This window comes from Phyllobates terribilis, unplaced genomic scaffold (genome assembly GCF_046119375.1).
Source record: "Phyllobates terribilis strain yellow unplaced genomic scaffold, ASM4611937v1 Scaffold_1__5_contigs__length_1240528914, whole genome shotgun sequence".
In the NCBI taxonomy this organism is placed as follows: domain Eukaryota; kingdom Metazoa; phylum Chordata; class Amphibia; order Anura; family Dendrobatidae; genus Phyllobates; species Phyllobates terribilis.
This window is the reverse complement of record NW_027362761.1, coordinates 224,318,016-224,332,172: the sequence shown is the minus strand read 5'-3', so window position 1 is coordinate 224,332,172 and position 14,157 is coordinate 224,318,016. Positions and strand designations below refer to the sequence as shown.

Sequence of the window (14,157 nt, the reverse complement as noted above, 5' to 3'; positions counted from 1 at the left end):
CGAAGCAGTCATCAAAGCAAAAGGTGGCTACTTTGAAGAACCTAGAATATAAGACATATTTTCAGTTGTTTCACAATTTTTTCTTAACTATATAATTCCACATGTGTTAATTCATAGTTTTGATGACTTCAGTGTGAATGTACAATTTTCATAGTCATGAAAATACAGAAAAATCTTTAAATGAGAAGGTGTGTCCAAACTTTTGGTCTGTACTGTATATATATATATATATATATATATATATATATATATATATATATATATATATATATATATATTCCATGCATTGGAATCTGGAGGTGTATATACCATACCCTCACTGTTAGTTTCTCAATAACTGGCCTATTAGTGGAGACAGCCTGCAGCCTCCTCCGTTGATCGTCGGCCAATCGTGTAATTGTCCGGACAATAGGGGGCGGCAGAGAGCTATTCGCTCAAAAGATCACAGCGAGTGGTTCTGCGTGATCTTCTCATGCTGCAATATCTTGACAATTGAGTTTTCCCAAAATTCTTAAATGGTTAAATTGCAAAATTGCGAAAACAAGCACTATGCAATTTACATCTGATTCCATGTTTTTCAGTTCTCAAGAACAAGGGTTTATTAATTTTCGGCTACAGATTGTCACCTAGGTTTCAGACTACCTCTGCAGTCTCGTAGTGGACTGTTGCCAAGGTAAGGAATGAGTGCTTACAGAGAAATCCAGACAGCTTTAGTGTCTCTGTGCTTCTCTGATACTGCAGACACAAAAACTGCCCATTATAGCAGCACAGCAAAGAGCTATGGCCTGATTCACTGGACACATTCAGCTTCAGTCCCCTTACGCTTCTTCCATGCTTGCCAAGGCAAAGCTACCACTGGTGGCGGTATGGGAGCTCTAACTACGGGCCAGTTGGTCAACCATGCCATCAGCCCAAACTTAGGAGCCCGTGCAAAGCAGGAAGATAGAGGTGAGGAACGGCACTTTCCTGCAGAAAAGAGGATAAGACAATCCTGTAATTATATCTTTTACTTCCCTGTATTTTTTATCATATCAATATAATAGCATAGTATAAAAAGCCACAAACACCCAGTGTACATCACACCATCATGTAGTACTCTCCAAAAAACTGGTTCTGGTATGCTGCAATAGGACAGATAAACACCAATGAAGAGATAAAATAACACAAAAAAATAATTCAATTAGAAATTAATCTTGAAAGGTAACCGGAACTTGAAAATGTGGTCATAGCTTTGAAATTTTCTGAATAAATATATTCATGCAGTTGAACTTAATTAAGAACATTTACAGTTCTCTGCAATGCCTCAGACGCATCAATGGAGTATCAGTTACACAGAGTCTTCATATCAAGCAATGGCCAGCTGGTGGTGCTAAGAGCACAAATTCTACCATAATACCTAATATATGATATTTTTACCATGAAAAACACTAAAGCGGAATACTTTTATTAATGGAAAGCATAACAACTAGTGATGAGCGAGCATGCTTTCCACTGCTCAGTACTCGCCCGAGCCTCTCAGTACTCGAGATGCTCGGAGCTCGCCGAGTGCTTTCGAGATGCTCGGGTCCCCGTCCTGCATGTTTGGCGCTATTTAGAACACCAATCATGCAGGGATTGTCTGCCACTCACTGTAATGTCACAGCCATGGTGGTTGTGGCATTACAGTGATTGTCCAAATCGATGGGAACAGTGCTCACAGTGAAACATGAAAATCCGGCAATTCATCAGCGGCATACACCGGTACCTGACAATTTAGAACAGAAAGAATAGAGCATCACACATAGATTAGATAGATAGAAACATGTCAGTCACATATAATAAGCTCAGTGACAGTGTTGGTTACTGTACTTGTTATGTAGTGTTAAAATAAAGGATTTATGAAAAAAAATAATAATAGTGTTTTCATGCACCCGTCTCATTAAAAAAGCCGGCCGGCAATTCATCAGCAACATACAGTACAGATCAAAAGTTTGGACACACCTTCTCATTTAAAGATTTTTCTGTATTTTCATGACTATGGAAAGTGTACATTCACACTGAAGGCATCAAAACTATGAATTAACACATGTGGAATTATATAGTTAACAAAAAAGTGTGAAACAACTGAAAATATGTCTTATATTCTAAGTTCTTAAAAGTAGCCACCTTTTGCTTTGATGACTGCTTTGCACACTCTTGGCATTCTCTTGATAAGCTTCAAGTGGTAGTCACTGGAAATGGTCTTCCAACAATCTTGAAGGAGTTCCCAGAGATGCTTAGCACGTGTTGGCCCTTTTGCCTTCACTCTGCGGTCCAGCTCACCCCAAACCATCTCGATTGGGTTCAGGTCTGGTGACTGTGGAGGCCAGGTCATCTGGCGTAGCACCCCATCACACTCTTTCTTGGTCAAATAGCCCTAACACAGCCTGGAGGTGTGTTTGGGGTCATTGTCCTGTTGAAAAATAAGTGATGGTCCAACTAAACGCAAACCGGATGAAATAGCATGCCGCTGCAAGATGCTGTGGTAGCCATGCTGGTTCAGTATGCCTTCAATTTTGAATAAATCCCCAACAGTGCCATCAGCAAAGCACCCCCACACCATCACACCTCCTTCTCCATGCTTCACAGTGGGAACCAGGCATGTAGAGTCCATCCGTTCACCTTTTCTGCGTCACACAAAGACACGGTGGTTGGAACCAAAGATCTCAAATTTGGACTCATCAGACCAAAGCACAGATTTCCACTGGTCTAATGTCCATTCCTTGTGTTCTTTAGCCCAAACAAGTCTCTTCTGCTTGTTGCCTGTCCTTAGCAGTGGTTTCCTAGCAGCTATTTTACCATGAAGGCCTGCTGTACAAAGTCTCCTCTTAATAGTTGTTGAAGAGATGTGTCTGCTGCTAGAACTCTGTGTGGCATTGACCTGGTTTCTAATCTGAGCTGCTGTTAACCTGCGATTTCTGAGGCTGGTGACTCGGATAAACTTATCCTCAGAAGCAGAGGTGACTCTTGGTCTTCCTTTCCTGGGGCGGTCCTCATGTGAGACAGTTTCTTTGTAGCGCTTGATGGTTTTTGCATCTGCACTTGGGGACACTTTCAAAGTTTGCCCAATTTTTCAGACTGACTGACCTTCATTTCTAAAAGTAATGATAGCCACTCATTTTTCTTTACTTAGCTGCTTTTTTCTTGCCATAATACAAATTCTAACAGTCTATTCAGTAGGACTATCAGCTGTGTATCCACCAGACTTCTGCACAACACAATTGATGGTCCCAACCCCATTTATAAGACAAGAAATCCCACTTATTAAACCTGACAGTGCACACCTGTGAAGTGAAAACCATTTCCGGTGACTACCACTTGAAGCTCATCAAGAGAATGCCAAGAGTGTGCAAAGCAGTCATCAAAGCAAAAGGTGGCTACTTTGAAGAACCTAGAACATAAGACATATTTTCAGTTGTTTCCCACTTTTTTGTTAAGTATATAATTCCACATGTGTTAATTCATAGTTTTGATGCCTTCAGTGTGAATGTACAATTTTCATAGTCATGAAAATACAGAAAAATCTTGAGATGGTGTGTCCAAACTTTTGGTCTGTACTGTACATCGGTACCGACAATTTAGAACAGAAAGAATAGAGCATCACACATAGATTAGATAGATAGAAACATGTCAGTCACATATATAATAAGTACAGGGACAGTGATGGTTACTGTACTTGTCATTAAGTGTTAAAATAAAGGATTTATTAAAAAAAAAATTGGCGTGGGGTTTCCCGTAATTTTAGTCTCTAGCGGATGTTAAGCAGATGGCTGGGACAGATGTTTGAAGACTGGGAAGGGGGTAATACCCACGGAGCTTCCCAGGCTACTAATATCAGCCCCCAGCTGAATACCTAGCTTTACTATCTATTAAAATGGGGGACCCCAAAAAAAATGACGTGGGGTCCCCTATTTTAATAGCTAGCAAAGGCTAGGCAGACAGCTGGGGGCTGATATTAATAGCCAAGGAAGGGTGCCATGAATATTGGCCCCCTCCCAGGCTAGAAACACCAGCCGTCAGCCGCCCCAGAAATGGCGCATCCATCCAGCAAGGGGGCCCAGGATGCCAGACGGAAAAGAAGAAATGTCTTGTTCAGGTGAAGAGCGTAATAGAGGAATGCCTGGCACTGATGAGGGGGTGAGGGAAGGGATTCCACAGGCTTTTAGACTTTTGTCTAGCAAATACTTTCTCAAAAGGGTTGTCCAGGTTTGGCACGAAAGTCTTCAGTCACTCTATGTGACTGCAGACTTGTGAATCCTCACAACGTGCGCAGTGCACCCTGCTAGGACTCAGTGTCACTCTGCGAGAGGCGAGATTTGGTGGTCATGTGACTGCAAGTATGGTTTATGCATACTCCCGGCCTCATTCTGATGAGACGTCCACAGCCTCGCTCAATAGAAGTGCGAGGCTGCGAATGTCTACTCAAAATGTGACTGGAAGTATGTATATTACCACTAGCACTGAAATGTCCTCACAGCGCACACTGTGCATGTTGTGAGGATTCACAGTCTGCGGTCACATAGACACATAGTGACTTATGATTTGTAAATTCTGATTGGCATCATTCATTTCACCAAGCGATAAACTGAAAATGGTAAGAAAAATTCCAAGGGCAGTGACTTCCACAAGTGTTTTTAGGTTTTGTTTCTATAGTATTCAATGTTTGCTAAAAAGACTTGTGAATATCATATCCAGGTTAGTACGATTACAGCAATACAAAACTTAAATCATTTTTTATTTTAAGTGTTGAAAAAAAGTTCAGGAATCCATGAAAAGAAAAATTCACTTCTATCGCCATTTTCCAAGATCCATAATATTTAATTTTTTTTTTTTTTCTCAATGGAACTGTGTGAAGGCTTGTTTTATTTTAGGAGCAAGATTATGTTTTTATTGATTCCATTTTAGGATAGATAACAATATTTCGATCAATTTTAACTGCATTTTTTTTTCATTAAGTTGTGGTAATCAAAAGTACTCGCAATTTTGGCGTTTCCATTTTTTTCTCAAAATAGTGTTTGCTGTTTGGGTTAATTTATTTTACATTTTGATAGATGAGACTTTTACAGACACAGTGATACCAAATGTGTATTTTTTGTTTATATAGTATTAATGGGGGAAGGTAGTGATTGGAACTTTTATATTTTTTAGAACTTTTCTTTTTTCATTTTTACTTTTATTAGTTGTCTCATAAGGGGACTTGAGCCTGCAATTTTCCCATCGCTTATACTATTTATACTACAGGTGCTTCTCACAAAATTAGAATGTCATCAAAAAGTTAATTTTAAATGCGTAGGAAGCCTTTGCAGGTGTTTTTTGTTAATTATTCTAATTTACTGAGATAATGACTTTCGTGTTTTCATTGGCTATAAGCCATAGTCATCAACATTAACAGAAATAAACATTTGAAATAGATCACTCTGTTTGTAATGACTCTATATAATATATGAGTTTCACTTTTTGTATTGAAGAACGGAAATAAATGAACTTTTTGAAGATATTCTAATTTTGGGAGAAGCACCTGTATATACTGCAATATCACAGTATTGCAGTATATAGTGAAAATCACAGTTTCCTATGATCACCAGACACAGACGGGTCTTCATAAGAGTACCGTCATGGCAGGCATGAGGGTCTTCAGCAGACCCCAGCTGTCATGGCAACCCAACAGCGGAATCTGGAGGTGTATATACCATACCCTCACTGTTAGTTTCTCAATAACTGGCCTATTAGTGGAGACAGCCTGCAGCCTCCTCCGTTGATCGTCGGCCAATCGTGTAATTGTCCGGACAATAGGGGGCAGCAGAGAGCTATTCGCTCAAAAGATCACAGCGAGTGGTTCTGCGTGATCTTCTCATGCTGCAATATCTTGACAATTGAGTTTTCCCAAAATTCTTAAATAGTTAAATTGCATAGGGCTTGCGAAAATAAGCACTATGCAATTTACATCTGATTCCATGTTTTTCAGTTCTCAAGAACAAGGGTTTAATAATTTTCGGCTACAGATTGTCACCTAGGTTTCAGACTACCTCTGCAGTCTCGTAGTGGACTGTTGTCAAGGTAAGGAATGAGTGCTTACAGAGAAATCCATACAGCTTTAGTGTCTCTGCTTCTCTGATACAGCAGACACAAAAACTGCCCATTATAGCAGCACAGCAAAGAGCTATGGCCTGATTCACTGGACACATTCAGCTTCAGTCCCCTTGCGCTTCTTCCATGCTTGCCAAGGCAAAGCTACCACTGGTGGCGGTATGGGAGCTCTAACTACGGGCCAGTTGGTCAACCATGCCATCAGCCAAAACTTAGGAGCCCGTGCAAAGCAGGAAGACAGAGGTGAGGAACGGCACTTTCCTGAAGAAAAGAGGATAAGACAATCCTGTAATTATTTCTTTTACTTCCCTGTATTTTTTATCATATCAATATAATAGCATAGTATTTTTGTCATGTACTTTGTCAGTTATTTCTGTGACCATTGTGTTTTTTTTTTTATTAAACGAGGGGTACCAACAATTTTCACCACGTGTGTATATCAACATATACATGTATACTTTTCCAGATGGCATGTTTCAGCTCTTTCCAAAGATGCTCAATAGGATTTAGGTCAGGGCTCATAGTCCAATGTTTTCCTCTTAGCCATTCTTGGGTGTTTTTAGCTGTGTGTTTTGGGTCATTATCCAGTTGCAAGACCCATGACCTGCGACTGAGACCAAGCTTTCTGACACTGGGCAGCACATTTCTCTCTAGAATCCCTTGACAGTCTTGAGATTTCATTGTATCCTGCACAGATTCAAGACACCATGTGCCAGATGCAGCAAAGCAGCCCCAAAACATAACAGAGCCTCCTCCATGTTTCACAGTAGGGACAGTGTTCTTTTCTTGATATGCTTCATTTTTCCGTCTGTGAACATAGAGCTGATGTGCCTTGCCAAAAACTTCCATTTTTGTCTCATGTGTCCATAGGACATTCTCCCTGAAGCTTTTTTGCTTGTGATTTGGCAAATTCCAGTCTGGCTTTTTTATGATTTTTTTTCAACAATGGTGTTCTCCTTGGTCGTCTCCCATGAAGTCCACTTTGGATCAAACAACGACGGATGGTGCGATCTGACACTGATGTTCCTTGAGCTTGAAGTTCACCTTTAATCTCTTTAGAAGTTATCCTGGGCTCTGTTGTCACCATTCGTATTATCCGTCTCTTTGATTTGTCATCAATTTTCCTCCTGCGGCCACCTCCAGGGAGGTTGGCTACAGTTCCATGGATCTTAAATTTCTGAATAATATGTGCAACTGTAGTCACAGGAAAATTAAGCTGCTTGGAGATGGTCTTATAACCTTTACCTTTTAACATGCTCATCTATAATTTTCTTTCTAATCTCCTGAGACAACTCTTTCCTTGGCTTCCTCTGGTCCATGTTGAGTGTGGTACACACCATGTCACCAAACAACACAGTGAGTATCTGTAGCCCTATATACAGGCCCACTGACTGATTACAAGATTGTAGACACCTGTGATGTTAATTAGTGGACACAACTTGATTTAACATGTTCCTTTTGTCACATTATTTTCAGGGGTACCATCATTTCTGTCCAGGCCTATTTCATGAGTTTATTTTTTTTTTAAATTCTGTGGAAGCAGGGTTGAAAAGCAATGACTGACTTTTATTTGATTTTCATTTGTTCATTTTCATAGATTTTTAATTTTTTAGTACATTTATCAGATTCAAGTTATTTCTGTGACCATTGTGGGTTTTTCTTTCATTAAATGAGGGGTACCAACAATTTTGATCCTGTGTGTGTATATATGTTTTTGATAACAACATATATCTACAGGAGACTGGTACAGCGATGGGAAGTAAAATGGCTCCACAGTATGCAAATCTTTTCATGGCCAAGCTTGAAAGTGACTCCAATGTCCAATGTTTGAAATGAAACATTATTGCAAAAATACTTTAAAAAAAATACATGCAACAAAAGCCAAAAGTGCTCCTGAAGGTTTCTGTAGCCTGTAAGAAAGAGGTTCTGCAACAACTACAATTTTAATTATAAGGAATCTTGTAGTTCTCCCACTACAGATGAGTATGACTATTATGAATTACCTAAGGGTTCTCTTTATATGCTAAGATACCTTAGTATTAGGCTACATATTATCTTATCATACATTTAATAGCAGAACAGCATAGCAATACTCACAGGTCAAATTTTTCAAACTCAGCGTCCAACAAGACAAAGGCTGATTTTATTTTTTCTATGGCTTCACTACGAAGAGACATAAAGCTGTTTTCTTTAACATCCTGCAAGATATTGAAATTGAGAAATTTGTCGTAAGAAAATCGCAGGAGTACATTAATAATAATAGTGCTCAAAATAAATATATCTGATAAATATTTCATGCAGTAATTCATAAATCTATAAAGTGACTTGGCGGGAAATTGTATGGCAGGTCTAGCTGGTGGTGTCTGCACCATTTTTTATTAATATTACTTCATCTGAATAGACGTATGGCGATCCAGAGAGGTTAAAGTGGTCAGGGCAACAACTCAAACCTATTTAAAGGTAGCATAAAAGTATGAAAATTAATTTTCTTTATGAACTTACATAAATAGCATGTGTAGAAGAGGTTTTTGGAGGCTCCAGCTCACTTACGTGATATTTCACTTTTGGGATTTTGGTTGGTGTATATCTACAAAAGCATAAAAAAGAGTACATAACCATGACAATCTATATTAATATATTAAACTATAAAATCTTGTACTTTTTATTCTGGCCACAGAGGCACATAAAGTCTAACATTTCTTCTGAATAGATTACGTCTCAGCAGTCATATCATTGCATTGCAATCACAGGCAGGATTACAATGAGAGATAACACCTAGATCTTTATTATTTGTCTAATAAAGATTCTAATTGTTTAATATAGCGCATGTCACTGGGCTTTTTGATCACAATTTTTTCTCTGGTTCCTGTCTATGTAGCTGTTGTAAAGCATATCTCTAAATGCCGTTAACAACAGCTCAGGTAAGATGGCTGCCCCCATAATTATGCACAGAAAATACATTAAATAAATTTAAATTTAGAAAAAAAAAAACTGTCAAAAGAATATGTCAGTGTCTGGTTCTAATTAGTAAAATAATTATAGATGATGCATTCCATTTGAAGGCTCTGTTCACTTCTTCATTATTTGTGCTAAAGAAAGTAATCAATATAACCATAATAATCTAACAGTCGCTAATATTATTTGGCTTAAAGGGACAAGTCATCAGGATATGAGGCCCCTACATGTTACATGTTTGTAACGGCTCTTTAAAAATAATCCGTCAGCAGGTTTTGTTATGTAATCTGAGAGCAGCATGATAAAGGGGCAGAGACCCTGTTTCCAACAATATATCATGGCACTGCTTGGTGCAGTTTTGATAAAATCCCTGTTTTCTCTGTTGTAGATGTAGCAGTGGTCAAAATGTTAAGCCCTGTGTAACCCCCAACCCTAATTGGCAGCTTCCTGTGTACACTGTCAGTAAGCTGCCAATCATTGGTGTGAGTGGGGCTATACAGATTTTTCTTACTTACCAGCATGTGAGACCTATTTAGGCAGTGATAATTTCCTGCTGATAAAACACTAATCGTATTTAAACTACAACACACAGCCTAATAAGTGACACATCCCTGGAATCAGGCTATCTTGTCCTACATTATGCTGCTCTCAGATTAAACAGCAAATATCTGCTGACGGATTCCTGTTAATGCTTATTAAATCCATAGCTTTCTTGTAGTATGCAGTTTGGAGATTGTAGCACAATCCATCTCTCAGGTTTTAACCGCAAGTGACTGTCTTCTTATTTTGCCTGACAGTTTTTTCCTGACAAGTCACTCTTCTCTCTTGCTCTGCCTGAGATTTTGCGCAGGTGCCGAGTCATTACCCAGGGTCGTCTCATCAGAGGTAGCCGGGCTATCAATCTACAAACGCGCCGCCTCCTATTATGAGACGACTCCAGGCAGTGATTCTGTGAAGGCATTGAATCACCACCCGGAGTTGTCCCAACAGAGGAGGACGGCACATGCACAGATCATTAGACCGCAACATCATCAGAATCATACTGTGCGTGCACCGCCCCATCTGATGGCACGAACCCAGGCAATGCTGACATGGTTATGAATATGAGAACAGTATATTGAGATTTTGTTTATGCACAACTGACTCGTCATAATGTGCAATCTTATTCTGGTTTGGGAATGCACAGATGACCCATAGCTGTATGCCAGAATTTTTACCTAAATACTGCACCCTTCTGGAGGGCAAGCTAAACCTCTATAACTATAGTATTGAGTCTCTATGCACATATTTCTCTTATCTCTTATCTTTATCCATCCCTTTTTTATTGTAACTTTTATGCTAAGTGAATTTTTTGTTATTTAAATCATCTGTGAAGATTAGATCTTTGCTAGGAGCCTAAATTTCATCCATCGTATGACAGATGACAGATCCAATAAGTACAAATGGACCCAATTAGGTTTGTAGCGGTCCTGCTGAGGCTTATATTGTTTTGAAGGCAAAAATAACAGCATGGTGCACTACCCTTTCTGACAAAATCGAAAACATTGCCGATGGATTGCCGAACAACTATGAACGCAGCCAGAGGCTACATTCACATGTGTCAATAGATAGTGGGCATTCTGCATCCTGTAGACTTAAATGGCCGAGTCTGATCAGCTAAAACTTTTTTATCTCAGATTAGACACACTGACCAGTGAAAAAAATCTGATGTGTGAATAGCCTCAATGACTTGTAAGTCAGCATGCTGTCATTGTTATGAGGTGACCATAAGTATCTATCAATTGCATCAGTCGGTTCTATCTTTCTATTCTATCCACAATTGGAAAGTATACCATCTTCTATAGTACATGAAATAATAAATTAATGATGTAGTAAAACATGTGAACTATCACTATCATACATTCTGCTGAGTCTCTAGGCTCTTCTACTCTTTCCTTTACCGTTAATAATGAAGGGTAATAGCAAGGGTATTGGACATTATAATTTATGGAGTTTAGGTAGTAACATAATGTAATTACAAAGAGATACAAAGTTATACATACCCATTGCTTATGCCTTGAATCCCACATTCTAACAAAATGTCTTTCATGACTGCAAAGGATTAAAAATGTCAAGCAGTTAAACCATGAAAGCTCAGTCTCTATTCTAATATGCTTCAATTAACAAGACCCTATCGTTCCCTCGCTACACTAGCTCATTTCTTTTTTACTATTTCCTGTTTGATGATGCTTTGTTTGACAATCCCAGTGCATGTTGAGATACTCAAACGAGTCATCATCAGGGGGCAGAGGCGGGTCACTACAATGTGCACTGACAGTGCGCTCTCTTTCCGGCTCATCGCTTCTCATCAGAGCTGGCGAGGGAGCGCATTGTCACTATGCAATATACAAGATCCTACCCAGCATCCATAAAAACTAACAATCGCTGCTCAGTACAGCAGGGAATATCCCAGCCCCTGAATCAGACGAAGCAGATGGCGCTTCGTTTAAGGGAGGGGGCAGGCAGAGACTGTAGCCTCTGCCCCCTTATGTCATGCACTGGGATTCTCAAACAAAGCATCATCACACAGAAAGCAGTTAAAAAAAAACTGTTAGATATCGTAGTAACTGAACAACAGGGAAATTTTAATTAAGGAATATTAGAAAAATATTAGAAAAATTGATTAGATTATGACATTAAATAAATATTCAGGATTTAAATAAATTTTAGCTTTGGACCATCCCTTTAAGAATATACACTTAATACAGATCATTTTATCATATTCCTATAAGTCTAATTCTAGTCCTTTCTGTTACATTGCATTGTATAACTTACTGGGTTGTCTGTCGGAAGGATTTATGAGTTTCATAGCCATTACATCATTGAAGTCTTTTTCTTCATTTCTTCCACCAAATACAAAAAGCTTTAATATAGGGGAAAATAAAAAACATTTTAAAAATGTGATCGTACTGTATTCACATATAGTACTCAATCTAAAACCTGAATTGTAGAACTGCAACTCTTGATTTATACGTTCTATAAAAAAAATGCCTTCATGAAGTTTTTCATATTTTTAACAATATTTTTTTTTAATTATTTTCAAGTTGTCCAAAACAAATGAACATAAACACTTTATTGGATCCTCCCAATCTGCCAGATATTAGCAAATCACATTATGCATATGGAGGAAGTTAAGCTTGATCACATAGTCCCTATATAGTATATATTTGAACAACCAGTCTGATGATATAAGAGAGCCAGGTGATAAAGGGGGAAGGGTTTGGGGTGTAAGGAAAGAGGACAAAGAGAAAGGTTGGGGAATAGAATCTAAAAACATTAAGCAAAAACAAGAAAGTACAGACCCACTTATTAGTGGACTGTAACCATAACCAGAAAATACAAGTGTTATTAGGGTATACAGTGGCCAACAGTAGACTATGTCTTGCTATCCGCCTATAATAGGCGTATACGGCCAAAAATTATACACGACAGAGTACAAGGTGACTTGGTCTGCACCATTATAGTCAGTGGCTCCGTCAACGCCAAAATCCCGTTTTGCAAGGGGTTCGGACGTAAGCTCCAAAGGGGCCACTGAAAGTAGGAGAAAATGCTGTGTGAAAGGTCACTTAGTGTTGTACCCCCTACCTTCATCCCTCCTAAGGTCCATCTTTCATGGATAAGTATTTATATCCTATGGATAGCATCCATAAATCAAACCACCTAGACATTGTAAGTTGTTTTGGGTTACATGTTTTCCATGGACACACAAGATATTGTGATCCTAGTAGTACAGATCAATGGAAGGAATGGGGAACAGCCTAAACTGAAGTTAAAAGTAAAAGGGAAAAGAGGCACAGATTCAGCCGTCATCACTCAGCATCCTCACTACACCATCAATAAAAGAGGATCCCAACCAGTTTTTACATATCTTTTACCCACTATAAGGCATTGCCAATTATATTGTCACAGGGATACTGTGACAGAGTTTGGTTAGATCGCAGCATCTGATGACACATACACCTGCGGTAGTTAGAATGGCTTCACCATCCTATTAGCAGTTCTGGTTTTCTTTGCTCTGGTGCTGCAAGGGTTAAACTGATTAGTTGGACTCCTGGAGTTCACTGTCTTGGGTTGTATCAGCTGTTCTGAGTTCATTACTCTCAGCAGGTATAAGAACCCTCTTCGTGCTTCTGACCTTGCCAGTGATAGTTACCACTACCTGGTTTCGAGTTAAAGGAGAGAGTTCAGTGTTTGGAGTAGGTGGTTGGAGAGTTTTTCAGGAGATATCTATGTGGAGTTGATTTGCATGTTTATCCTTATCCACTCCCATTTGGTTTCTTCCTTCCTATTCCTCCCCTGTTTTCCACTCTGTTGTTTTGTGAGTGTATTTTTATGACTGTAGTTTTCTTTTATCCCTGTCTATTTACCCCTGTCTGTCTGGTTATTGCCTATACACTTTGGCCTCACATCTCCCTGGTTGGGGGACGGAACAAATAAAGGTAAGATAGGAGCATAGCAAGGTACGACACCCTGGCATCTCCACCATCCGGGGTAATCCGGGGGACAGGGATAGCCTAGAGTGCCCCTAGATCGAGGGATCGGGTAGGTGCCCACAGTTCCTTGTCACTACATGACATATATTATATCTTAGTAAATCTATAGGTAGCTGCTTGGCCTGCCACAAGAATGCCCGAGCAAGTACTTATACGAAAGGTATGACCAGAGATTAGGCTAAGAAGGGAGCATCCTCTTTGTTATACTTCCGTTACGCTTTCAGAATTGACCACTCCATATAAGCGGGTAACTGTTACAGACAAGAGATTTCTCTCTGATTTCTGCCAAGGAGTGCTATGATATATTCATTTATTATCTAAATAGGGTACAAAAAGTGTCTAAAATTAGGCTTCATGACTTTTTCTTTCTATTGCTTCTGAGATCTGAAGTCAGACTACTGAAAACACCTAACTTCATTATACATTGGCCAAGTGATCAACACTTACATGACTCTGCAGAACAAAGGATGTATGCTTATATCTGCATGCCGGTGGAATGCCAAAATAGAGTGGCATCTTCCATTTCATCTTTGCTGCAAAGGATAAGAGGCACTTTATTATATAT

At 39.2% G+C, this 14,157-nt stretch overlaps 1 protein-coding gene across 3 annotated transcripts in view; it reads right to left on the bottom strand.

Annotated features, from left to right (window-relative positions):
- LOC141166450 (kelch domain-containing protein 3-like) overlaps positions 1 to 14,157 on the bottom strand; it is a 103,294-nt gene that overhangs the window by 24,625 nt on the left and 64,512 nt on the right. For 2 of the 3 annotated variants that reach the window (XM_073653132.1, XM_073653150.1), the window contains 5 exons: positions 14,040 to 14,125; positions 11,875 to 11,962; positions 11,103 to 11,151; positions 8,608 to 8,692; positions 8,203 to 8,303 (listed from right to left, as the gene is read on the bottom strand). In XM_073653132.1, coding sequence (XP_073509233.1) covers positions 8,203 to 8,303; positions 8,608 to 8,692; positions 11,103 to 11,151; positions 11,875 to 11,962; positions 14,040 to 14,125 — 409 coding nt within the window. The remainder of the gene's footprint in view (positions 1 to 8,202; positions 8,304 to 8,607; positions 8,693 to 11,102; positions 11,152 to 11,874; positions 11,963 to 14,039; positions 14,126 to 14,157) is intronic. The other variant, XM_073653141.1, reaches the window with a different exon arrangement.